This window comes from Heterodontus francisci, chromosome 1, assembly GCF_036365525.1.
Source record: "Heterodontus francisci isolate sHetFra1 chromosome 1, sHetFra1.hap1, whole genome shotgun sequence".
Classification (NCBI taxonomy): Eukaryota; Metazoa; Chordata; class Chondrichthyes; order Heterodontiformes; family Heterodontidae; genus Heterodontus; species Heterodontus francisci.
Window position 1 is genome coordinate 59,429,392 of NC_090371.1, and position 26,928 is coordinate 59,456,319.

Here is a 26,928-nt window from a genome sequence, read left to right on the forward strand (position 1 = left end):
TCTCTAGCCAGCGGAAAAGCCCCTGGGAAGGACGGCTTTACCCCTGAAATAATCAAGAGTGCCAAACCTGCTATACTTTCAGCACTGTATGAACTGCATTGCCTGTGCTGGGACGAGGGAGCAGTACCACAGGACATGCGCTATGCCAATATCATCACCCTCTATAAAAACAAAGGTGACTGCAACAACTACCGTGGAATCTCCCTGCTCAGCATAGTGGGGAAAGTCTTCGCTCGAGTCGCTTTAAACAGGTTCCAGAAGCTGGCTGAGCGTGTCTACCCTGAGGCACAGTGTGGCTTTCGAGCAGAGAGATCCACCATTGACATGCTGTTCTCCCTTCGCCAGCTACAGGAGAAATGCTGTGAACAATAGATGCCCCTCTGCGCTGCTTTCATTGATCTCACCAAAACCTTTGACCTTGTCAGCAGACGTGGTCTCTTCAGACTACGAGAAAAGATCGGATTTCCACCAAAGCTACTAAGTATCAATACCTCATTTCCATGACAATATGAAAGGCACAATTCAGCATAGCGGCACCTCATCAGACCCCTTTCCTATCCTGAGTGGCGTGAAACAGGGCTGTGTTCTTGCACCTACACTGTTTGGGATCATCTTCTCCCTGCGTTCAGGTCTTCAGAAGAAGGAATTTTCCTCCACAGAACATCAGGTGGCAGGTTGTTCAACCTTGCCCATCTCAGAGCGAAGACCAAAGTACGGAAAGTCCTCATCAGGGATCTCCTCTTTGCTGACAATGCTGCATTAACATCTCACACTGAAGAATGTCTGCAGAGACTCATCAACAGGATTGTGGCTGCCTGCAACGAATTTGGCCTAACCATCAGCCTCAAGAAAACAAACATCATGGGACAGGACGTCAGAAATGCTCCATCCATCAATATCGGCGACCACGCTTTGGAAGTGGTTCAAGGGTTCACCTACCTAGGCTCAACTATCACCAGTAACCTGTCTCTGGATGCAGAAGTCAACAAGCGCATGGGAAAGGCATCCACTGCTATGTCAAGATTGGCCAAGAGAGTGTGGGAAAATGGCGCACTGACACGTATCACAAAAGTCCGAGTGGATCAAGCCTGTGTCTCAGTACCTTGCTCTACAGCAGCGAGGCCTGGACAACGTCTGTCAGCCAAGAGCGACGTCTCAATTCATTCCATCTTCACTGCCTCCGGAGTGTCCTTGGCATCAGGTGGCAGGACCTTATCTCCAACACAGAAGTCCTCGAGGTGGCCAACATCCCCAACATGTACACCCTACTGAGCCAGCGATGCTTAAGATGGCTTGGCCATGTGAGCCGCATGGAAGATAGCAGGATCCCCAAGAACACATTGTACAGCGAGCTCGTCACAGGTATCAGACCCACCGGCCGTCCATGTCTCCCCTTTAAAGACGTCTGCAAATGCGACATGAAGTCCTGTGACATTTATCACAAGTCATGGGAGTCAGTTGTCAGCGACCGCCAGAGCTGGCGGGCAGCCATAAAGGCGGGGCTAAAGTGTGGCGAGTCGAAGAGACTTAGCAGTTGGCAGGAAAAAAGACAGAAGCGCAAGGGGAGAGCCAACTGTGTAACAGCCCCGGCAACCAGTTTTATCTGTAGCACCTGTGGAAGAGTCTGTCACTCTAGAATTGGCCTTTATAGCCACTCCAGGCGCTGCTTCACAATCCACTGACCACCTCCATGCGTTTACCCATTGTCTCTCGAGACAAGGAGGCCAAAGAAGATACAGTTGAAATACAATATTTACTTCGCCCATGACCTCCACCAGCTGGAAAGACAAGGGCAGCAGGTACATTGTCATGTGATCTACTCCAAGTTCCCCTCCTATGTCACACTATCCTGACTCGGGCAAGTGAAACTACTCCTTTATTGTTCCTAGGTCAGAATCTTGGAGCTCCCTACCTCGCAGTATTGTGGGAGTATCTTACCTGAACTTAGAGGAACATCAGTTCTCATATGGACTACTTCATTTTCCATGCTGATAGATGAAACCCAAGAAACTACTTTGTTCCTTTTTTTATTTCCAATTTTCTCTTGTCGGTGGGCCATTCTTCTTAAGTGAAACTGGATGGACAATCATTTGTAGCACTGCCCACCTTGCTGCTGTCCTCATCTGTTATGCATGTATGTATTTTCCAGGGTGGGGGTGGTGTGGGAGGAGAAATGTTGCTGGACAGTCATAATATTTGCTCGTTCTGAAGAAGGGTCTCTGACCTGAAACGTTAACTCTGCTTCTCTCTACACAGATGCTGCCAGACCTGCTGAGTATTTCCAGCATTTCTTGTCTTTATTTCAGATTTCCAGCATCTACAGTATTTTGCTTTTATTAAAGAAAGCCTCCTAATTTCTTACTGTCCCACCCCTTTCACTGAAAGACACAGAAATTCATCTGCCATCCATGCTGACGTCAGCTAACTCAACACAGTTGCTTTGCAATTTGTACAGCTCATTCCAACATTGAGCTGTGATTTTACCAAATCATCTATCAGGATCGCCTTAAACTTGTTTGATTAAAAGTTTATATACAGCCTGCAGTGCTACTTTAATCTGTGACTTGTTCCTCATTTTGGATTGCACAAAGTGAGCTTTTGAGGCATTTCAGAATCGGTCTGTTTAACCAGTTGTATCTGTCATTGGCCAAAATATGTTCATGTGATGATTGAGCCACAGTTTTTTGGAAGTGATTTTGTGTAAGTTTTAACAAACATTATTAAGAGTCCAAAAGAAATACATCTATTGGTTGTCAATGTGCAGTATTTTTACGTTTTTCTCCTTAACTTCCTTTGCACCACATTTGGATCCAAAGCTTTATTTGGATAGCTTTATTTTTCCTTGCAAATGATTTATACAACAGAGTCATTTTCTCAGGGAGGAATTTACTTTCCCAGTTTTTTGTTTGAGACCATCACTACAGTAGTTCTCAAAGAGTTATCTTCTACAGGAGGATCCACGGCTGAAATATCCAGTTCATTTAAGAGCAAAAGCATCTTTGGATCCAAATGATCTTGGACCTCTCCCTGTAAGTGCAACAAATTACTTATTTTGACAAACATATAGATAGCAACTCATGATACCCTGATGATTTGTTTCAATTCAAAATCCTGCTACGAAATCTCACTTCACACTTTTTTGGTGCTATTCCAACATAAAAACCATAAGATGCAGACTTCTAGGCAGTTAAATGGCATAGTGTGTGGCAATGCAAAATGATTTACCTTCACATCAATGCAAACTGTGCCCAGTATGAAGCCAAACTTAACAATCTCTAAATGTCGAGAGCCACCTTCTCCTGGTGTTAAAATATTACCATTGTTCAGACACCAGTGAGTGCAACTCTCTTATTCCAGGGCGTGGATCAATGTGGGTACCAACAGTATGAGAATGCTGTCATACATATGGGCATTGCTTTAAGATGAGTACCAGTTTGTAGCAAAAATGTCACCATATGCATGACAGTAAGCAATTTAAAAACAAGTCCAATTCAAATGTCTTTTTTTCCCAGTATCTGTCAAGCTGCTAAATATTCCCCTGCAATGATTTTTATTTTAAAATGTTGGATTTATTTTTCTCCCATGTTCTTGCGGCAACCTTTCTTTGGAATTTGTTTCCCTCCACACCTTACCCTTCCCCTTTCCCAATTTGTGGAACTGAGTGAGAGAGTGAGCATATTTGGGTATCAGAAATTTCGCAGGACCATTCAACTCAAAATACTTTGGCATAACTTCTACATTTTCAATGTGAAATATGTGCTTTGTCCAGTATTCCATTTTTCTTTTTTTAAATCTACTGTCTTTTATTTTAAACAGCCTGGCTGGGAGGAAAGAATCCATTTAGATGGAAGATCATTCTTCATAGATCACAGTGAGTAAGACAACATGTTTTGAAATTGAGAAATATTTTAGCTTTAAAATTTTCATGGTGATCTCTGGAACAGACGGCAACCTTTCTGCTTTAGTCATGGCATGACATCTTTGATATGCTGTACTGCATTGCTTCAAGCCTATATAAAAATCTCATATGCCAACCTGGAAAACTAGCAGAAGCTGACCAACAACTTTAAAACAATTGTCAACTCAAAAAAAAAATTCCTAATTCGTGTCTGCACTGGCTCTCTGAAAGAGCAATCACCTCAGTTCCATTCCCCAGCCTTCTCCCCATAACCCTGCACATCCTTCCTTTTCATATAACTGTCTAATCCCATTTCGAATGCTTCAATTGAACCTGCCTCCACCACGTTCTCAGGCAGCTAATACCAGACCTTAACCAATCGCTGTGTGAAAAAGTTTTTCCTCATGTCACTTTTGCTTCTCTTAGCAAATACTTTAACTCTGTGCCCTCTCGTTCTCGATCCTTTCATAAGTGGGAACAGTTTCTCTCCATTTACTCTGTCCAGACTCCTCATGATTTTGAATACCTCTATCAAATCGCCTCTCGGCCTTCTCTCCTTCAAGGAAAACAGTCCTAACTTCTCCACTCTATCTTCATAACTGAAATTCCTCATCCCTGGAACCATTCTCGTGAATCTTTTCCATACTTTCTCCAATGCCCTCAAGAGTATGCTCAAGTGCGGCGCCCAGAACTGGATGCAATGCTCCAGCTGAGGCCAAACTAATGTCTCATACAGGTTCAACATAACTTCCTTGATCTTGTACTCTATACCCCTATTAATAAAGTCCAGGCTACTGTATGCTTTATTAACCACTCTCTCAACCTGTCGTGCCACATTCAATGACTTATGCACCTATACACCACGGTCCCTCTGCTCCTGCACCCCCTTTAGAATAGCACCCTTTATTCTATATTGTCTCGCCATGTTCTTCCTACCAAAATGAATCACTTCACATTTCTCTGCACTGAACTTCATCTGCCACCTGTCTGCCCATTCCACCAACTTATCTATGGCCTTTTGAAGTTCTACACTATCCTCCTCACAGTTCACAATACTTCCAAGTTTCGTATCATCTGCACACTTTGAAATTGTGCCCTGTAAACCAAGGTCTAGGTCATTAATATATATCAGGAAAAGCAAGGGTCCCAACACTGATCCCTGGGGAACTCCACTACAAACCTCCCTCCAGCCCGAAAAGCATCCATTAACCACTACACTTTGTTTCCTGTCACTCAGTCAATTTAATATCCATGTTGCTACCGTCCCTTTTATTCCATGAGCTACAAGTTTGCTCACCAGTCTGTTGTGTGGCACTGTATCAAACATATTTGAAAGTCCATGTACACCACATCAACAGCATTGCCCTCCATCAGCCCTCTCTGTTACCTCCTCAAAAAACTCCAGCAAGTTAGTTAAACATGATTTTCCCTTAAGAAATGCATGCTGGCTTTGCTTAGTTAACTCGCATTTGTCCATGTGACTATTGATTTTGTCGCGAATTGTTTTTTCTAGGCGTTTTCCCACCACTGAAGTTAAACTGACTGGCCTGTAGTTGCTGGGCTTATCTTTACACCCTTTTTTGAACAAGGGTTTAACGGTTGCAATTCTCCAGTCCTCTGGCACCACCCCGGAGTCTAAGGAAGACTGAAAAATTAAGGCCAGTGTCTCTGCGATTTCCACCCTCACTTCACTCAGTATCCTTGGATGCATCTTATCTGGTCTTGATGCTTTATCCACTTTAAGTACAGACAGCCTATCTAATACTTTCTGTTTATCAATTTTAAACCCCTCTAGTGTCTGACTTACCTCCTCTTTCAACATTGCCAGGGTTGCATCTTCTTCCTTGGTAAAGACAGATGCAAAGTATTCTTTTAATACTCCGGAGGTCTGGCAGCATATGTGGAGAGAGAAGCAAAGTTAACGTTGCAGGTCAGTGATCATCAGAACTGGCATTGGTTAGAAATGTAATAGGTTGTAAGCAAATAAAGTAGGGGTGAGACAAAAGAGAACAAATGGGAAGGTGTTGATAGGACATAGGGTCACGGAGAATAACTGACAAGGAGGTCATGGGACAAAGACATTTGTGTTAAAGATGTGGTGAAATACAAAGAGTTAGTGCAGAGAGGGTGTTAAATGACAAAAGCAAAGCATTGGAAGAAAAAGTGGGCAGGCACATGGAAAAAAAAAAAGTGTAATGTTGAAATAAACTAAAATAAAAAATACCAAGTAAAACTAAAAAAAAAAAGGTGGCTATTCATGCTCTGAAATTATTGAACTCGGTGTTCAGTCCAATAGGCTGTAGTGTGCCTAATCGGTAAATGAGGTGCTGTTCCTCGAGCTTGCATTGATGTTCACCGGAACACTGCAGCAATCCCAGGACAGATATGTGGGCATGAGAGCAGGGGGGTGTATTGAAATGGCAGGCAACAGGAAGCTCGGGGTCATGTCGAGGAGACCGCATTGTGAGCAGCGAATACAGTATACTAAATTGAAAGAAGTACAAGTAAATCGCTGCTTCACCTGAAAGGGGTGTTTGGGGCCTTGGATAGTGAGGAGAGAGGAGGTAAAATGGCAGGTATTACACCTCCTGCGATTGCATGGGAAGGTGCCATGGGAAGGGGACGAGGTGTCAGGGGTAATGGAGGAATGGACCAGGGTGTCGCGGAGGGAACGATCCTTTGGGAATGCTAATGGGAGGGGAGGGGAAGATGCATTTGGTAGTGGCATCACGCTGAATGTGGCGGAAATGGCAGAGGATGATCCTTTGAATGTGGAGACTGGTGGGGTGGAAAGTGAGGACAAGGGGAATCCTGTCGTGGTTCTGGGAGGGAGGGGAAAGTGTGAGAGCAGAAGTGCAGGAAATGAGCTGGACACAGTTGAGGGCCCTGTCAACCACAGTCGGGGGATAATCCTTGGTTAAGTAAAAGGAAGACCTATCAGAAGTTATGTTGTGGATGGTTGCATCATCAGAGCAGATGCGTCGGAGATGGAGAAACTGGGAGAATGGAATGGATTCCTTACAGGAGGCAGGATGTGAAGAAGTGTAGTCGAGGTAGCTGTGGGAGTTGGTGGGCTTATAATGAATATTAGTAGACAGCCAATCCCCAGAGATGGAGGCAGCAAAGTCGAGGAAGGGAAGTGTTGGAGATGGACCATGTAAAGGTGAGAGAAGGGTGGAAATTGGAAGCAAAGTTGATGAAGTTTTCCAGTTTGGGGTGGGAGCAGGAAATGGCACCGATGCAGTCATCAATGTACTGGAAAAAGCGTTGTGGGAGGGGGCCTGAGTAGGACTGGAACAAGGATTGTTCGACATATCCCACAAAAAGACAGGCATAAATAGGACCCATATGGGTACCCATAGCAAAACGTTTTACTTGAAGGAAGTGAGTGGAGTTGAAGGAGATGTTTTTCAATGTGAGAACAAGTTCAGCCAGGCGGAGGAGGGTGGTGGTGGGTGGGGACTGGTTGGGCCTCTGTCCCTTTTTCTTAACCGAGGATACCCGCTACTGTGGTTGACAGGGCCCTCAACCGTGTCCGGCCCGTTTCCCGTACCTCTGCTCTCACCCCTTCTCCTCCCTTCCAGGACTACGACAGGGTTCCTCTTGTCCTCACTTTCCACCCAACCAGCCTCCACATCCAAAGGATCATCCTCCGCCATTTCCGCCACGTCCAGTGTGATACCACTTTCCCTCCCCTCCGCTGTTAGCATTCTGAAGGGATCGTTCCCTCCGCGACACCCTGGTCCGCTCCTCCATTACCGCCGACACCTCTTCCCCTTCCCACTGCACCTTCCCATGCAATCGCAGGAGATGTAATACCTGCCCTTTTACCTTGTCTTTCCTCACTATCCAAGGCCCCAAACGCTCCTTTCAGGTGAAGCAGCGATTTACTTGTACTTCTTTCAATTGAGTATACTGTATTCGCTGCTCACAATGCGGTCTCCTCTACACTGGGGAGACCAGACTGAGATTGGGTGACCGCTTTGCTCCACTCAGTCCGAAAACATGACCCCAAGCTTCCTGTCGCTTGCCATTTCAATACACCCCCTGCTGTCAAGCCCACATCTCTATCCTGGGATTGCTGTAGTGTTCCCATGAACATCAGCGCAAGCTCGAGGCACAGCACCTGATTTACCGATTAGGTATGCTACAGCCTACCTGACTGAACATTGAGTTCAATAATTTCAGAGCATGACTGGCCCTCTTTTTTTAGTTTTACTTTTTTATTTTTATTTTAGTTTGTTTCAACATTACACTTTTTTTTACCATGTGCCTGTCCATTTTTTTTCATGTTTTGCTTTTGGCTAGGGCTTTCATAATTCTGTCATTTAACACCCTGTCTGCACTAACGCTTTGTGTTTCACCATACCATGAACACGCCCTTTGTCTTTGCCTCATGACCTCCTTGTCAGTTATTGTCTGTGACCCACTGTCCTATCAACACGTTCCCATTTGTTCTCTTTTGCCCTACCCCCACTTTATTTGATCAAAACCTATTACATTTCTAACCTTTGCCAGTTCTGATGAAAGGTTACTGAACTGAAACATTAACTTTGCTTCTTTCTCCACAGATGCTGCCAGACCTGCTGAGTATTTCCAGCACTTCCTGGTTTTATTTCAAATTTCCAACATCTGCAGTATTTTGCTTTTATTCATTTAATACCTCAGTTATGCCCTCTGCCTCCATCTGTAAATCCCCTTTCTGGTCCCTAATTGGCTCCACTCCTCCTTTTACCACCGTTTTACTATTTTTATGCTGATAGAAAACTTTGGGATTTCCTTTAATGCTAGCTGCCAGTCTCTTTTCATGCTCTCTCTTTGCGCCTCTTATTTGCTCTTTCACTTCCCCTCTGGACCTTCTATATTCAACTTGGTTCTCAATAGTATTTTCTACTTGGCATCTGTCATGAGCACACTTTTTCTTCTTTATCTCAATTTCTAGCTCTTTTTTCATCCAGGGAGCTCTGGATTTGTTTGCCCTAATTTTCCCCTTCGAGGGAACATACCTTGACTGTGCCCAAACTATCTTTTCTTTCAAGGTTGCCCATTGTTCACCTACCGGTTTTCCTGCCAGCTTTTGACTACTTTATTATCCGCAGCTGCATTCTTACACCATTGAAGTTAGCCTTCCACCAGTTAATTATTCTTACCCTAAATTTCTCTTTGTCCTTTTCCATAGTCAGCCTAAACCTTATGATACTATGATCACTATCCCCTAAATGCTCTCCTACTGATACTTGATCCACTTGGCCGACCTCATTCCCAAGAACCAGGTCTAGCAGTGGCTCCTTTCTTGTTGGACTAACAACATACTGTTGTAGAAAATTTTCCTGAACACAGTCTAGCAACTCTGGCCCCTCACTGCCCTTTACAGTATTATCCCAGTCTATGTTTGGATGATTAAAGTCCCCCATTATAACTACCCTGTAATTTTTGCACCTCTCTGTAATTTCCTTGAAAATTTGTTCCTCCACATTCTTCTCACTAGCTGATGGCCTTTTGACAACACCAAGCAATGTAACTGCACCTTTTTTGTTCCTTAGCTCGAGCCAAATTGATTCTGTCTTCGACCCATCTGGGGCATGCTTTTTCTTCAGCACTGCAATGCTCTCCTTATTCAATACTGCCACCCCTTCCCCTTATTTCCCTTTCCTATCTTTGCTGAACACCTTGTATCCAGGAATATTTAACACCCAGTCCTACCCTTCTTTAAGCCAGGTCTCTGTTAGAGCTACAACATCATATTTCCACATGGCAATCTGCGCCTGTACCTCATCAGTCTTATTAGCCACACTCCGTGCATTCACGTACATGCACATTAATCCTGATTCAGACATTATTACTTTCTCCCTTATTCTGACCTCACCTAATAACTTACTATTCCCTACTCTTGTGCTATCTATCTCCCCCAGCATTCTGTGCTCCTTGGCATTCCTGTCTGATACTTGCTCCTGGATTCCATACCCTTGACAAGTAACAGTTTTGTTTCCCTCCAATCTGAGCTCCCTCTCAGCTTCCCAACCCCTGACAATTTAGTTTAAACCCTCCCCAACAGCACTGGCGTACCTCCCTGCGAGGATATTCGTCCCAGTCCTGCTAAGATGCAACTCGTCCATTTTGTACAGGTTCCACCTGCCCCAGAACTGGTTGCCAATGTCCCAGAAATCTGATACCCTCCCTCCTACATCAGTTCTCCAGCCACATGTTCAATCACTCAATTCTCCTATTCCTATGCTCACTTGCACGTGAGACTGGGAGTAATCATGAGATCACTGCTTTTGAGTTCCTGCTTTTTAATCTCTTTCCTAGCTCCCTAAAATCTGCTTTCAGGACCTCATCCCCCTTCTTACCTATGTCATTGGTACCAGTGTGGACCATGACTTCTGGCTGTTCACCCTCCCCCAGAAGAATGTCCTGCAGCTGCTCCGTGACATCCTTGACCCTGGCACCAGGGAGGCAACACACCATCATGGAGTCATGTTTACTGCCACAGAAATGTCTGTCTGTTCCCCGAACTAACGAATCCCTTATCACTACTGCTCTTCTACTCTTCTTCCTCTCCTTCTGTGTAGCTGAGCCACCTGTGGTGCCGCAAACTTGGCTCTGACAGCACTCTTCTGAGGGACCATCTCCCTCACCAGTATCCAAACTGGAAAACCAATTATTGAGTGAGACCATATCAGGGGATTCCTGCACCACCTGCCTGGTTCTCTTAGACTGCCTGGTGGTCACCCATTCCCTATCTGCCGCATGCTTCTAACTTGCTGTGTGACCACCTCCCTAAACGTGTTATCCAGAAAGTCCTCCCCCTTGCGGATGCACAACAGTGATTCCAGCCATCACTCGAGTTCTGAAACCCAGAGCTCAAGCTTCTGCAGCCGGTGACACTTCCTGCAGATGTGTTTGTCCAGGATACCTGGTGCGACCATGACTTCCCACATGCCACAAGCTGTACATCCCACTCGACAGAGCTGCCCTGCCATACCTTAACTTTACAGACTATTTATTATAAGTAGAATAGCTTACCAGGTACTCACCAAACAGCTCCTTCCACTGCACTGAAATAAGAGCCAAATACTGGAGGGTTAAAAAAGTAGAAAAATGGAGCACCTCCTTCCCCTTCACCAAACTTGCCACTCATCGAACTCAAATCTCCACACTCAGCTTGCAATCTGCATTCCGTTTTCTTCATTTTTTTTTACTTTCTCCCTTCTTCATTTAGCACTGGAATTCTTGTGCTCCTTTCTTGTTTGCCTTTTTTATTCTTTTACTTAAAACCTGCCAAAAAGCTCTTAGCTTTTGGGTTTGTACTCTTTCCCCTGCCACCAACACAATCACAGTTCACAGTGGAATTCTTGTTTTGTGTTCAAGAGGGAGAAAATAGGAAATAGGGTAGGCGGTGGCGTAGTGGTATTATCACTGGACTAGTAACCCAGAGACCCAGGGTATTTCTCTGGGGACATGGGTTCGAATCCCACCACAGCAGAAGGTGGAATTTGAATTTAATTAATAAATCTGGAATTAAAAGCTAGTCTAATGATGGCCATGAAACCATTGTCGATTGTTGTAAAAACCCATCTGGTTCACTAATGTCCTTTAGGGAAGGAAATCTGCTGTCCTTACCTGGTCTGGCCTACATGTGACTCCAGACCCACAGCAATGTGGTTGACTCTTACATGCCCTCTGAAATGGCCGAGCAAGCCACTCAGTTGTATCTAACCGCAATGAAGTTAATAAAAAGGAATGAAACTGGACGGACCACCTGGCATCAACCGAGGCACCAGAAACGACAACGGCAAGCCCAGCCCTGTCGACCCTGCAAAGTCCTCCTTACTAACATCTGGGGGCTTGTGCCAAAGTTGGGAGAGCTGTCCCACAAACTAGTCAAGCAACAACCTGACATAGTCATACTCAAGGAATCATACCTTACAGACGATGTCCCAAACACTGCAATCACTATCCCTGGGTATGAGCTGTCCCACCGGCAGGACAGACCCAGCAGAGGTGGTGGCACAGTGGTATGCAGTAGGGAGGGAGTTGCACTGGGAGTCCTCAACATCGACTCCGGACCCCATGAAGTCTCATGGCATCAGGTCAAACATGGGCAAGGTAACCTCCTACTGATTACCACCTACCGCCCTCCCTCAGCTGATGACTCAGTACTCCACCATGTTGAACACCACTTGGAGGAAGCACTGAGGGTGGCAAGGGCACAAAATGTACTCTGGGTGGGGGACCTCAATGTCCATCACCAAGAGTGGCTCGGTAGCACCGCTACTGACCGAGCTGGCCGAGTCCTAAAGGACATAGCTGCGAGACTGGGTCTGCGGCAGGTGGTGGGGGAACCAACACGAGGGAAAAACATACTTGACCTCATTCTCACCAATCTGCCTGCTGCAGATGCTTCTGTCCATGACTGTATTGGTAGGAATGATCACTGCACAGTCCTTGTGGAGACAACGTCCCGCCTTCGCATTGAGGATACCATCCATCGTGTTGTGTGGCACTGTCACCGTGCTAAATGGGATAGATTTCGAACAGATCTAGCAATGCAAAACTGGGCATCCATGAGGCGCTGTGGGCCGTCAGCAGCAGCAGAATTGTACTCAACCACAATCTGTAACCTCATGGCCCAGCATATCCTCCACTGTACCATTACCATCAAGCCAAGAGACCAACCCCAGTTCAATGAAGAGTGCAGGAGGGGATGCCAGGACCAGCACCAGGCATACCCCAAAATGCACACAGGACTATCTGCGTGCCAAACTGAGTAAGCAGCATGCGATAGACAAATATCAGCGATCCCATAACCAACGGATCAGATCTAAGCTCTGCAGTCCTGCCACATCCAGCCATGAATGGTGGTGGACAATTAAACAACTAACTGGAGGAGGTGGCTCCACAAATATCCCCATCCTCAATGATGGGGGAGCCCAGCATATCAGTGCGAAAGGTGAGGCTGAAGCATTTGCGACGATCTTCAGCCAGAAGTGCCGAGTTTATGATCCATCTCGGCCTCCTCCTGAAGTCCCCAGCATCACAGATGCCAGACTTCAGCCAATTCGATTCACTCCGCGTGAGATCAAGAAACGACTGAAGGCACTGGACACTGCAAAAGTTATGGGCCCTGACAATATTCCGGCAATAGTACTGAAGACCTGTGCTCCAGAACTTGCCGTGCCCCTAGCCAAGCTGTTCCAGTAGAGCTACAACACCGGCATCTACCCTGCAATGTGGAAAATTGCCCAGGTATGACCTGTACACAAAAAGCAGGACAAGTCCAACCCGACCAATTACCACCCCATCAGCCTACTCTCAATCATCAGTAAAGTGATGGAAGGTGTCATCAACAGTGCCATCAAGCAGCACTTGCTTAGCAATAACCTGCTCAGTGACGCTCAGTTTGGATTCCGCCAGGGCCACTCAGCTCCTGACCTCATTACAGCCTTGGTTCAAACATGGACAAAAGGGCTGAACTCGAGGTGAGGTGAGAGCGACTGCCTTGACATCAAGGCAGCATTTGACCGAGTATGGCATCGAGGAGCCCTAGCAAAACTGAGGTCAATGGGAATCAGGGGGAAAACCCTTTGCTGGCTGGAGTCATACCTAGCGCAAAGGAAGATGGTTGTGGATGTTGGAGGTCAACCATCTGAGCTCCAGGACATCACTGCAGGAGTTCCTCAGGGTAGTGTCCTAGGCCCAACCATCTTCAGCTGCTTCATCAATGACCTTCCTTCAATCATAAAGTCAGAAGTGGGGATGTTCACAGATGATTGCACAATGTTCAGCACCATTCGTGACTCCTCAGATACTGAAGCAGTCCGTGTAGAAATGCAGCAAGACCTGGACAATATCCAGGATTGGGCTGATAAGTGGCAAGTAACATTTGCGCCAAACAAGTGCCAGGCAATGACCATCTCCAACAAGAGAGAATCTAACCATCTCCCCTTGACATTCAATGGCATTACCATCGCTGAATCCCCCACTATCAACATCCTAGGGGTTACCATTGACCAGAAACTGAACTGGAGTAGCCATATAAATACCGTGGTTACAAAAGCAGGTCAGAGGCTAGGAATCCTGAGGCGAGTAACTCATCCCCTGACTCCCCAAAGCCTATCCACCATCTACAAGGCACAAGTCAGGAGTGTGATGGAATACTCTCCACTTGCCTGGATGGGATGCAACTCCAACAACACTCAAGAAGCTCAAAACCATCCAGGACAAAGCAGCCCACTTGATTGGCACCCCATCTACAAACATTCACTCCCTCCACCACCGACGCACAGTGGCAGCAGTGTGTACCATCTACAAGATGCACTGCAGCAATGCACCAAGGCTCCTTAGACAGCACCTTCCAAACCCGCGACCTCTACCAATTAGAAGGACAAGGGCAGCAAATACATGGGACCACCACCACCTGCAAGTTCCCCTCCAAGTCACACACCATCCTGACTTGGAACTATATCGCCGTTCCTTCACTGTCGCTGGGTCAAAATCATGGAACTCCCTTCCTAACAGCACTGTGGGTATACCTACCCCAAATGGACTGCAGCGGTTCAAGAAGGCAGCTCACCAGCACCTTCTCAAGGGAAATTAGGGATGGGCAATAAATGCTGGCCTGGCCAGTGACGCCCACATCCCATGAATGAATAAAAAAAAAATAGTTTGAGAGTAAACTAGCAAAAATATAAAAGCAGACAGTAAGTGCTTCTACAAAAATATAAAAGAAGAGTTCTGAAAGTCAACATTGGTCCGTTAGAGTATGAGACTGGGAAATTAATAATAGGAAATAAATAAATGGCAGAGATTTTGAACCAATATTTTGTGTCTGTCTTCACAGTAGAAGACACTAAAAGCATCTCAATACGAGTAGAAAATCAGAGGGCAAAAGGGAGGGAGGAACATAAAACAATCACTATCACTCATGAAAAGTACTGGACAGATTAATGGGACTAAAGGTTGCCAAATGCCTAAACCTGATAGCTGCATTCTAGGGTCTTAAAAGTAGTAGCTGCACCGATTATGGATGCATTGTTTGTAATCATCGAAAATTTCCTAGATTCTGGAAATTTCGCAGCGGATTGGAAAACTGCAAATGTAACCTCTGTTCAAGAAAGGAGGGAGACAGAAAGCAGGACGCCATAGGCCAGTTAGCCTTACATATGTCATTGAGAAAATGTTAGAATCCATTATTAAAGAAGTATTAGAAAGATATATAGAAAATAATAATGCAATTAAGCAGAGTCAACATGGTTTTATACATACATATGAACATACAAGTTAGGAGCAGGAGTAGGCCACTCGGCCCTTCGAGCCTGGTCCGCCATTCAATAAGTTCATGGCTGAATTGATTACTCCACAATTCCACCTACCCCCGATAACCTTCCACCCCATTAGAGTCATAGAGTTATACAGCACTGAAACAGGCCCTTGGCCCACCTTGTCTGTGCCGGCCATCTGTGCACCCAACTATTCTAATCCCATATTCCTGCACTTGGCCCGTAGCCTTGTATGCGATGGCGTTTCAAGTGCTCATCTAAATAGTTCTTAAATGTTGTGAGGGTTCCTGCCTCCACCACCTCTTCAGGAAGTGCGTTCCAGATTCCAACTAGCCTCTGGTTGAAAAAAGTTTTCCTCCAATCCGTCCTAACCTTCCTGCCCCCTATCCTAAATCTATGCCCCCTGGTTCTTGATCTCCTCCGCTAAGGGAAAAAGTTTCTTCCTCTCTAACCTATCAATGCCCCTCATAATCTCGTACACCTCAATCATGTCCCACCTCAGCCTTCTCTGCTCCAAGGAAAACAACCCTAGCCTTTCGGTCTCTCTTCATAGCTTAAATGCTCCAGCCCAGGCAGCATCTTGGTGAATCTCCTCTGCATGCTCTCCAGTGCAATCACATCTCTGCTTTAGTGTGGTGACCAGAACTGTACACAGTACTCCAGCTGTGGCCTAACTAGCGTTTTATAAAGCTCCATCATAACTTCCCTGCTCTTATATTCTCTGCCTCGGCTAATAAAGGCAAGTATCCCTTATGCCTTCCTAACCACCTTATCTACCTGTGCTGCTGCCTTCAATGATCTATGGAAAAGTACACCAAGGTCCCTCTGATTCTCTGTACTTACTAGGGTCCTATCATCCATTGTACATTCCCTTGCCTTATTAGTCCTCCCAAAATGCATTACCTCACACTTTTCAGGATTAAATTCCATTTGCCACTGCTCCGTCCATTTTACCAGCCCATCTATATCTCACTGTAATTTAAGGATTTCCTCCTCACTATTTACAACACCACCAATTTTCATGTCATCTGCGAACTTACTGATCATACCTCCTATATTCACTTCTAAATCATTAATGTACACTACAAACAGCAAGGGTTCCAGCACCGATCCCTGTGGTACACCACTGGTCACAGGCTTCCAATCGCAAAAACAACCTTCGACCATTACCCTCTGCCTCCTGCCACTAAGCCAATTTTGGATCCAATTTGCCAAATTGCCCTGGATCCCATGGGCTCTTACCTTCTTAACCAATCTCCCATGCTGGACCTTATCAAAAGCCTTACTGAAATCCATGTATACTACATCTACTGCTTTACCCTCATCGACACATCTAGTCACATCCTCGAAAAATTCAATCAAGTTAGTTAGACATGATCTCCCCCTGACAAAGCCATGCTGACTATCCCTGCTTAATCCCTACCTCTCCAAGTGGAGATTTATCCTGTCCCTCAGAATTTTTTCCAATATTTTCCCAACCACTGATGTTAGACTCACTGGCCTGTAATGACCTGGTTTATCCCTACTACCCTTCTTGAATAATGGTACCACATTGGCTGTCCTCCAGTCCTCTGGTACCTCTTCTGTGGCCAGAGAGGATTTGAAAATTTGTGTCAGAGCTGCTGCTCCCTTGCCTCACATAGCAGCCTGGGATACAACTCATCTGGGCCTGGGGATTTATCCATTTTTAAGCCCGCTAAAGCAGCTAATATTTCCTCCCTTTCAATGCTAATGTGTTCAAGTATATCACAATCCCCCTCCCTGATCTCTGCACCTACATCGTCCTTCTCCATAGTGAACACTGATGAAAAGTAATCATTTAAAACCTCACCTATGTCCTCCGGCTCCACACAAAGATTGCCACGTTGCTTATCAAGAACCTTTCTGCCTCTGCCTTAAAAATATTCAAAGACTCTGCTTCCACTGCCTTTTGAGGAAGAGAATTCCAAAGACTCACGACCCTCAGAGAAAAAATTTCGCCTCATTTCGGTCTTAAATGGGTGACCCCTTATTTTTAAACAGTGACCCCTAGTTCCAGATTCTCCCACAAGGGAAAACATCCTTTCCACATCCACCCTTTCAAGACCCCTCAGGATCTTATTTGTTTCAATCAAGCCGCCTCTTACTCTTCTGAATTCCAGCAGATATAAACCTAGCCTGTCCAATCTTTCCTTATAAGACAGCCCACCCATTCGAGGTATTAGTCGAGTAAACCTTCTCTGTACTGCCTCCAACGCATTTACATCCTTCCTTAAATAAGGAGACCAATACTGTACACAGTACTCCAAATGTTGTCTCACCAATGCCCTGTGTGGCTGAAGCATAACCTCCCTACTTTTGTATTCAGTTCCCCTCGCGATAAACGATAACATTCTATTAGCTTTCCTAATTATGTGCTGTACCTGCCGACTAACCTCTTGCGATTCACGCATTAGGACACCCAGATCCCTCTGCATCTCAGAGCTCTGCAATCTCTCACCATTTAGATAATATGCTTTTTTATTCTTCCTGCCAAAGTGGACAATTTCCCACTTTCCCACATTATACTTGTGCCTTTATTTAAGAAGGGCAGCAGGGATAAGCCAGGGAACTGCACGCCAGTGAGCCTTACCTCAGTGGTGGGAAAGTTATTGGAAGGGTTTCTGAGAGACAGGATTTATATGCATTTGGAAAGGCAAGGTCTGATTAGGGATAGTCAGCATGGCTTTGTGCATGGGAAATCATGTCTCACGAATTTGATTGAGTTTTTCGAGGAGGTGACCAAGAGGATTGATGAGGGCAGGGCGGTGGACATTGTCTACATGGACTTTAGCAAGGCCTTTGACAAGGTCCCTCATGATAGGCTGGTCCAGAAGGTTCGATCACATGGGATCCAGGGTGAGCTAGCTAATTGGATACAAAATTGGCTTGGTGATAGGAGACAGAGGGTGGTAGTGGAGAGTTGTTTTTCAGATTGGAGGCCGGTGACCAGTGGTGTGCCACAGGGATCGGTGCTGGGCCCTCTGTTGTTTGTCATATATATTAATGACTTGGATGTGAATGTAGGGGGCATGGTTAGTAAGTCTGCAGATGACACCAAAATTGGTGGTATAGTGGACAGTCAAGAAGGTTGTCTAAGATTACAACAGGATTTAGATCACCTGGGAAAGTGGGCAAGGGAGTGGAAAATGGAATTTAATGCAGACAAGTGTGAAGTGATGCATTTTGGGAAGTTAAACCAGGGCAGGACATATACAGTGAATGGCAGGGCCCTGGGGAGTATTGTTGAGCAGAGAGACCTTGGGGTGCAAGTACATAATTCCCTGAAAGTGGCAACACAGGTAGACAGGGTGGTGAAGAAGGCGTATGGCATGCTTGCCTTCATCGGCCGAGGCATTGAGTACAAGAGTTGGGACGTCATGTTACAGTTGTACATAACGTTGGTTAGGCCGCATTTGGAGTACTCTGTGCAGTTCTGGTTGCCACACAACAGGAAAAATGTGATTAAGCTAGAGAGGGTGCAGAAAAGATTCGCAAGGATGTTGTCTGGTTTGGAGGGCTTGAGTTATAGAGAGATTGGATCGGCTGAGTCTGTTTTCCCTAGAGCGAAGGAGGCTGAGAGGGGACATAATAGAGGCATATAAAATTATGAGAGGCATAGATAGGGTAGATGGTCAGGAACTTGAATGAGCAAGGCACAGAGGGATATGGAATTAATGCAGGCAGGTGGAATTAGTATAGATAAGCATTATGGTTGGCAAAGACGCGGTGGGCCGAAGGGCCTGTTTCTATGCTGTACGACTCTATGACTCTATTATACTCCATTTGTCAAGTCTTTGCCCACTCACTTAACTTATCTATATCCCCAGGTCCTCTTCACAAGTTACTTTCCTACCTATCTTGGTGTCATCAACAAATTTAGCAACCATACCTCCAGTCCCTTCATCTAGGTCATTTACGTAAATTGTAAAAAGTTGTGGCACACCACTCGTTACATCTTGCAAACCAGAAAATGACCCATTTATGCCTGCTCTCTGTTGCCTGTTAGCGAACCAATCTTCTGTTCATGTCATTCTGTTACCCCCTTCACCATGAGCTTTTATTTTCTGCAATAACCTTTGATGTGGCACCTTATCAAATGCCTTCTGGAAATCTAAGTACAGTACATCCACCGGTTCCCCTTTATCCACAGCACATGTAACTCTCTCAAAGAACTCCAATAAATTGGTTAAACATGATTTCCCTTTCACAAAACCATATTGACTCTGCCAGATTACCTTGAATTTTTCTAAATGCCCTGCTATAACGTCTTTAATAATAGCTTCTAACATTTTCCCTAAGACAGATGTTAAGCTAACTGGCCTGTAGTTTCCTACTACAGCACAAGATAAGAGCTCATGATGTTGGGGGTAATATATTCGCGTGGATAGAAGATTGGCTAATGGCTAACTAACAGTGTCAGGATAAATGAATTTTTTTGAGTGCCACAGGGATCAGTGCTGGGGCCTCAACTTTATATTCATGACTTGGATGAAGGGGCAGAGTGTTTTGTCGCCAAATTTGCTGATGCCAAAGATAGTTTGGCAAGCAGGTTGTAAGGAGGATAGGGTCTGCAAAGCAATGAAGAGTGAGTGGGCAAAAATTTGGCAGATGGTGTATAATGTGGGAAAGTGTGACGTTGCCCACTTTGGTAGGAAGAATCGAAAAGCAGAGTATTATTTCAAGGAGAGACACCACAGTGCTGCTGTACAGAGGGATCTGGATGTACATAAATCACTCAAAGGTTAGCATGCAGGTACAGCAATTGATTAGGTAGGCATATTGAATGTTGGCCTTTATTGCAAGGGATTGGAGTATAAAAGTGGGGAAGTCTTGCTAGAACTGTACAGGGCATTGGTGAGACCACACCTTTCAGTATTATGTAAAGTTTTGGTCTCCTTACTTAAGAAGGGATGAAGGGGATGTCATCAGGAAAGGTTGAGCAGGTTGGGCCAATACTCATTCGAGTTAAAAAGGATGAGAGGTGATCTTATTGAAACATATAAAATTCTGAGGGGGCTTGATAGCGTAGATGCTGAGATGATCCGCTTGTGGGGAAATTTAGAATTGGGAGCACAGTTTCAGAATATGGGGTCGCCCGTTTAAGACAGAGATGAGGAGGAATTTCTTCTCTTGGAGGGTTATGAATCTTTGGAATTCTCTCCCCCTCAGAATGGGGAGGCGGTGATGTAGTGTTAATGTCACTGGACTTGTAATCCAGAGGCCCAGGCTAATGCTCTGGGGACATGGGTTTGAATCCCACCACAGCAGATGGTGAAATTTGAATTCTGTTAATAAATCTGGAATTAAAAGCTAATCTAATGGTGAACATTGTCAGTGGTTGCAGTGTTCACTAATGTCCTTTAGGGAAGGAAATCTGCCGTCCTTGTCTGGTCTGGTCTGGCCTACATGTGACTCTAGATCCACAGCAATGTGGTTAACTCTTAAATGCCCTCTGAAATGGCCTAGCAAGCCGCTCAGTTTCTCAAGGGCAATTAGGGATGGGCCAACGACGCCCACATCCCATGAATGAATTTTAAAAAGGTTGGGTCATTGAATATATTCAAGGCTGAGATAGACAGAATCTTGAACTCTGGAGAGTTATTGGGAACAGGCAGGAAAGGGTAGTTGAAGCCAAGATCAGATCAGCCATGATTTTATTGAATGGCAGAGCAGGCTCAAGGGGCTCTTTGGCCTACTCCTACTCCTGTTTCTTATGTTCATGTGTGGTGCTGAGGCAGTACTGATTTTCATCTCCAAACACAGGCAAGTAGACACTTCCCCTCACATGTTGATTAAACATCCAGTCCATTCTGCCACTCCTTTCCTCTCACCCTACATTTGTTGCCACTGTTCTCCTTTGCCTTCTCTCAATTCTGACTAGCTCTCTCCCTTTCTCCCTCCCTCCCCACTGACCAGTTCAGTCTCATTTCTCTCCACCTAATGTTTTCTTACCCGCAGTTCATGCTGACATTTTCCTCCTCTTACCCCACCTCCTCCACCCTCCCTTCACTGCCACTTTGGCTCTTTTACTGCTGCTCCAGGTGATTTGCAAGGCACTGTATGCAGTGGGCACATAGGGCTGTGCTCATGAGAATTGCCCACAGAATGCTGAAAGAATTGCCCACAGAATCCTCTGAAGCAGCAGTATGCGCCAGGTGTTCTGAGAGGGAGACCAAAGTGATACTGAAATGAGAACACTTGGACAGTTGGAATGTATGTAGTTCATTCTGGAACTGAAATGAGAATACTTGGTTTATATGAAAGTTATGTTTTTTTTAATGTCTGATGTCTTCCATTTGAATAGAGGAAGTAGAGATTTACAAGCCCTCCAGAAACATAGATAACAAAGCAAAATCAGTGTAAATGAGATTGAAGTCCTACACAAAAGTTTCAAATCAATCAAGGATAAATTGTATTTATGCCAGTGGGCTGAAAGATACTAGGGAAGGCATTTGTGAGGCATTGATGGCCATTATTAGGGAACCACTGGACACTGATGAGGTAATAATACAACAGGGGAATGTGGTGTTAGTTTTCAAAAAGGCCCATCAGTATCACCTCCATTCAGTATAAAATGATCAAGACTAGCAGAGACCCACAAAACATTTGCAGTGAAATTGGTATCCTTATTGTAGCAGTACTTCTTCAAATATAGGATTTCTGGTTATTCTTTCACCAAAGACTTGAGCAGAATCAAAACTTCTCATTTTCGAAAAAGCTACATAAAGCTGCCCATATGTAAAACAGGCCTAGGAATATAAATACAAATCTTGTGAAAATTCTGACCTTGTGACTTGTTTTCAGTCATAGAATATCAACGTCTAATTGGGAATTGTTTTCCCCCAAGTTGAAAAGGCAGGTTTACATCTAATGGGCTCAATATAATTCAAAGCATAAACACTCTATTTCCTTGAAATCTGCCTGTTATAATTTCAGCAGCTATCATCAAAGAAAACAGCTTCCTAATGCCAATCTTTTTCCTTGGCAAAGACCTTGTTTAGGATTCAAGTTCTGTCGCAACATTATAAATGCAACATCCTCAAATCACAGAATAATTCAAGTCTTGAGTCTAAGTTGATGCAGTGGAATGTCCATTTTGCCACACTTAACCAATTCCATCAGCTCATCCACCCCTCCCATGCCATGCCCTCCCTCACAAGCCATCCCCCATCCCATCCCATGCTATTTCATCCTTCCTATGCCATCCCTCTCATACCATCCCCATCACATTCCCTCCCCATCCCATTCCTTCCATCCCTCCCTTGCCATCCCCATCCCTCCCTTGCCATATCCACCCCTCCCTTGCCATCTCCATCCCTCCCATCAATCCATTCCATCCCTCCCAGAAACGCACGCTCCAGCTAGGGTTACCGCAAACCAAAGCTCACGATGGCTATAAAATCTCAAACTGTCGCTGGAATTTCAACATAGCTTGACAATGGACATGTCAAAGCTTATTCACTTGAATAGTGAAAGCCCCAACAATTTGCATGTACAGTTATAGATTTTGTACATGCAAACTGTGGCGAGGAATGGGTGGTTATAGGACTCTCATTGATTATATAAGTAGTGGGAATGACTTAAAGTGGTGTAACACTCAAACACTGTGTTTGAAGCATTTTGGGTTCCATGCTCTATAGGCAGGATTGCGTTGATCCCAGTATGTTAAATAGATTTAGAGATAATACACCCCTAGTTATGTCCTTGACTGCGTAATAAAATATTACGTATCTCCTGTCACACCCTTGCCTTCCTCTGTTTTTGCCGCCACCACCAGAACCATTGGCAGCCACACACCCGTCACCCGCTCCAGTCCTCTACATGCCCCACATGTCTTCACGTGCTAAGGTCCACCCACCAAATCAACCCACAGACCAATCAAAACAGTCCTGACAGGCAAAAAAACAACATTATTATAGATTATGAAGAGTGCAGTCACACAACTATATAACATTGTAAACTGTAGCTGACATGGATTCAGAAGGGCAAGCTCATGTCTGACTAATTTTCTAGATGAATTGGAGAAAGTAATTCCGGAGTAGCATGTGGAAGCCTTAAGATGTAGTGTACTCATAGAAGTTAATCAGCCAAATTCAAAGTTGGGGGTTTCAGGGTAAAGCCTAGGAATGGATAAGAAAATGCCTGTAGGCTCGACAGAAATGAGTGCACATTAGAGGATTTGTGTTGGGATGGTTCCCCAGAGCTCAATATTGTGTTCCCATTACTGTTTCTCATTTACATAACTCAACCTGGACTTAAACTCAATGCAATATGGTCAAATTTACCAATGATACCAAACTGGAATGCAGTGGGATTTAGACAGTAGCTCCGAAATTGCAGAATAAGTTAGGCCAAGTATGTATGTGGGCCGATCAATGGCAGAAACAAATGTATGAAGACGAGTGCAAAGACTACGCTTAAGGTATATGTACTCGCGTGAATGATGTTGAAATATCTAAGAATTAAGTGGAAAGATACCTAGGAATATTAGACTTTGCTAAACATGTTCAATCAATGCAGAGCAGTAATCCAAGTTGAACAATATAGTCAAAACAGTTAAATATAAGTCAGAAGAAGTTATAATCATTCTGTACAGTATTCTTGTTGGGCCACAACTTCAGTACTCAGGCCATTTCTGATTGGAGCCCACCATCAAAGGCTTGTTAAAATCCAGCCCAATAGACGTGGATCTGACTGAATATATCTTTACTTGTATGTTCTGTGACCACATGAACTGGTTAATGTATTGTCGTCTTCCCAGATTATGAGCGATTCATTCTTGGGATATAGGTGTTGCTCGCAAGGCTGGCATTTATTTCCCATCCCAAGTTGCCCTTGAGAAGGCAGTGGTGGGCCTTTTTTATTTTATTCTGATTTTATATGGATTGACGTCTAGAATTGCCTAATAATTCTTGCATTAATGAAGAAGTATTTTGTTAAAGATCAACAGCAAGAACAGAATTAAATTAGGGTATCTCAAGTGCTGTTTCTATTATGTTTGAAGAGCATAATGCCCATTTGGTTTTATAAGAATTCAAATTTTATAGCAAGAAATGTTCTGTTGTGCTCTCAGATACGAAAATCACACAGTGGGAGGATCCAAGACTACAAAATCCAGCTATTACTGGTCCTGTAAGTAACCAGTTAAAAATTGACAGTTTTTTTGCAGTTTTCACGTTTTCATTTTTCCTCCCTATATTTTCAGCTCATCACTCTCCATTCTCAAATCCCTCCTACACTTCATCCCCACCCTGTCCCACTAATATTTTCTGCCAATTATTCTATCTTAAGGGATACGGTGGGAGCGCGGGTAAGTGGATCTGAGTCCACGAAAAGATCAGCCATGATCTTATTGAATGGCGGAGCTGGCTCGAGGGGCCGGACGGCCTACTCCTGCTCCTAGTTCTTATGATCTGTAATCAGGAGCTGAATAAATAGTTCAGGATGCCATGAATCACAGTTGATACACACTTGAATGGTGGAGGAAGCACATTTTATTCCCCTCTTCTCACCTTCCTCACCCCTGCAGATGCCTAAGAATTTAAATGCCAGTTCAAATCTTTGTTGCACGTCAAACTTTAGCATTGAGGTCCACATGCCGTCTATTTTGTAGAGCCTTTTGTTCCATTAGATAAACTATTTACACCAAACTGTGTGGAGTTTGTTTTGCAGTAACCAACACAGTAGAATTGCTCCAGAGTAGTAGTAATCCCCACGAATATCAAAAAATGCACAGTAATTTTTTTCAATAGGGCAATGCCCTGTTATGCTGTTCAAAACCATTTTCCAAATATGTCTCCATTTTCTCTTTTTCCAGAAGCAATTTGCATAAAATTGCACCTTTGATGTAGTAAGTATCCAAAGGTGTTTGACAAGAAACAGAAATGAATAGCAGTACAATAGTAGAATAATAATTAGACAAAGTGAATCAAGCTAAATCAAAGGTTGGCTTTGCTGATTTTTTTTTAAAGGTCAGGAGAGAGTTTGGAAGATTAGGGCTTTACGGAGAGTGTAGGTCCCAGATGTGCTTCCAATGGCAAAATGGAGGGAAATTGAATGCACAGCAGGCCAAAGTTGGAAGAGGAGAAAGATGCATGTTTGTGGATGAGGGAAGAATGGAGACCATGAGGATTTTTGAGTTAATTTTCATAGCATGGTCAGCCAATGAAGGATTGGCAAAGCCAGGAGTGACATGAGTCTGGGGCAGGAAGCAGGTGGTGGAGTTTAGACAATCAATTGTAAAGGTGGATTGAAAGTTAGCTTATTAACAGGGACAGAGGATGGTGTTAGTGAAAAATTCGCTGACTGTGGAAAAAGTAGCCAAATAATGTTCCATAGGAATCCTGCTGTTCAGAGTGTCTGTAATACAGTAATACATTTGTTGATGACATAGATCTATGTGGACAGCTAACAAGTAGGAAGAGATTGATTATTTTCAGGTGAGACAAAGGAAATCTTACCAGAAATAGCATTTCTGGTTTCTATTTCAAAAAGTGTGCATTCATCTCTCCTCCTCTTCTGCAGCCCTGCCATCCCACCCTATCCCCAGACAATTTTGCATTATTTTTTAAAAAACTATTTTAACAAGAGATCGAATGAATTCCCAGTTCCAGCACATTGGCTACAAATAAGCTATGCATCTGGATGCTCTTGCATTATAAGTCAGGTTACATTGTACAGATCATTAATCAGGCCAATTCTGTCATGGGTGGTTGATTGCCTCCCTGAAAGGATAGCGATGCATTAGAAAGTTAGGAAGGAAAGCTCAAGCAACTAAATAGAGCTTCCCTGGAGAAAATTAGCTTGAAGGAGGATGTAATACAAATATTAAAATTATTTGATAATCTGATGTGAGTTGTTCGGTTTTTTTTTAAAGTTCTGTCTAGTTATTCAAGCCTGGATTTTGCATTTAGAATAAGGGTGAGGCGAACATGTCTCATTCCTTTAGAATTTAATTCGTATCGGGGTTTTTTCAATTTTTTTTTTAACTTTTCTGTCTGACTCTTTTATCTCTCCCTTAATCCCACCTTTATTCTCCAATCGATATTTCACTTTTTGTGTATGCTTTAGATCTAATTTATACTTCCTGGTTTAGACTCTGTATATCTCAGTGAAGATTCTTCAATCTGATTTGTTGAGGAGCTATGCTTTCGCTTGTCCTGCTTATACTTGCCACAGATCCCCTGTAGAGGATACCCTGGATCAGCCACCTGATGACAGCAATTTTATGCTCAAAAGCCTGCAAAAACTCCGAGCAGCAGAGTGAACTGCAAGTTCCTTTCCTTTGTTGTTGATTGCTAAATTCAAGACTATAGTAGCCAATCCTTTATCCGTTGTGATAATCTTTTTTATTCTTTCTTGGGATTGTGGGCATCGCTGGCAAGGCCAGCATTTGTTGCTCATCCCTAATTGCCTTTGACAACTGAGTGGCTTGCTGGGTTATTTCAGAGGCAGTTAAGAGTCAACTACATTGTTGTGGGTCTGGAATCACATGAAGGCCAGACCAAGTAAGAACGGCAGATTTCCTTCCTGAACGGCCATTAGTGAACCAGATGGGTTTTTATGACAACTGATAATTTCATGGCACCATTACTGAGACTAACTTTCATTTCCAGATTTTTTTATTAATTAATAGAATTTAAATTCCACCAGCTGCCATGGTAAGATTTGAACCTGTGTCCTCGGCATTATCCTGGTTCATTGGATTGCCAGTTCAGTGACATTACC

General features: G+C 44.2%; 1 protein-coding gene across 5 annotated transcripts in view; it reads left to right on the forward strand.

The window, feature by feature from the left end:
* Positions 1 to 26,928, forward strand: part of nedd4l (NEDD4 like E3 ubiquitin protein ligase) — a 640,458-nt gene that overhangs the window by 551,792 nt on the left and 61,738 nt on the right. For all 5 annotated transcript variants that reach the window (XM_068031021.1, XM_068031043.1, XM_068031026.1 and 2 more), the window contains exons 17-19: positions 2,952 to 3,029; positions 3,817 to 3,871; positions 24,275 to 24,333. In XM_068031021.1, coding sequence (XP_067887122.1) covers positions 2,952 to 3,029; positions 3,817 to 3,871; positions 24,275 to 24,333 — 192 coding nt within the window. The remainder of the gene's footprint in view (positions 1 to 2,951; positions 3,030 to 3,816; positions 3,872 to 24,274; positions 24,334 to 26,928) is intronic.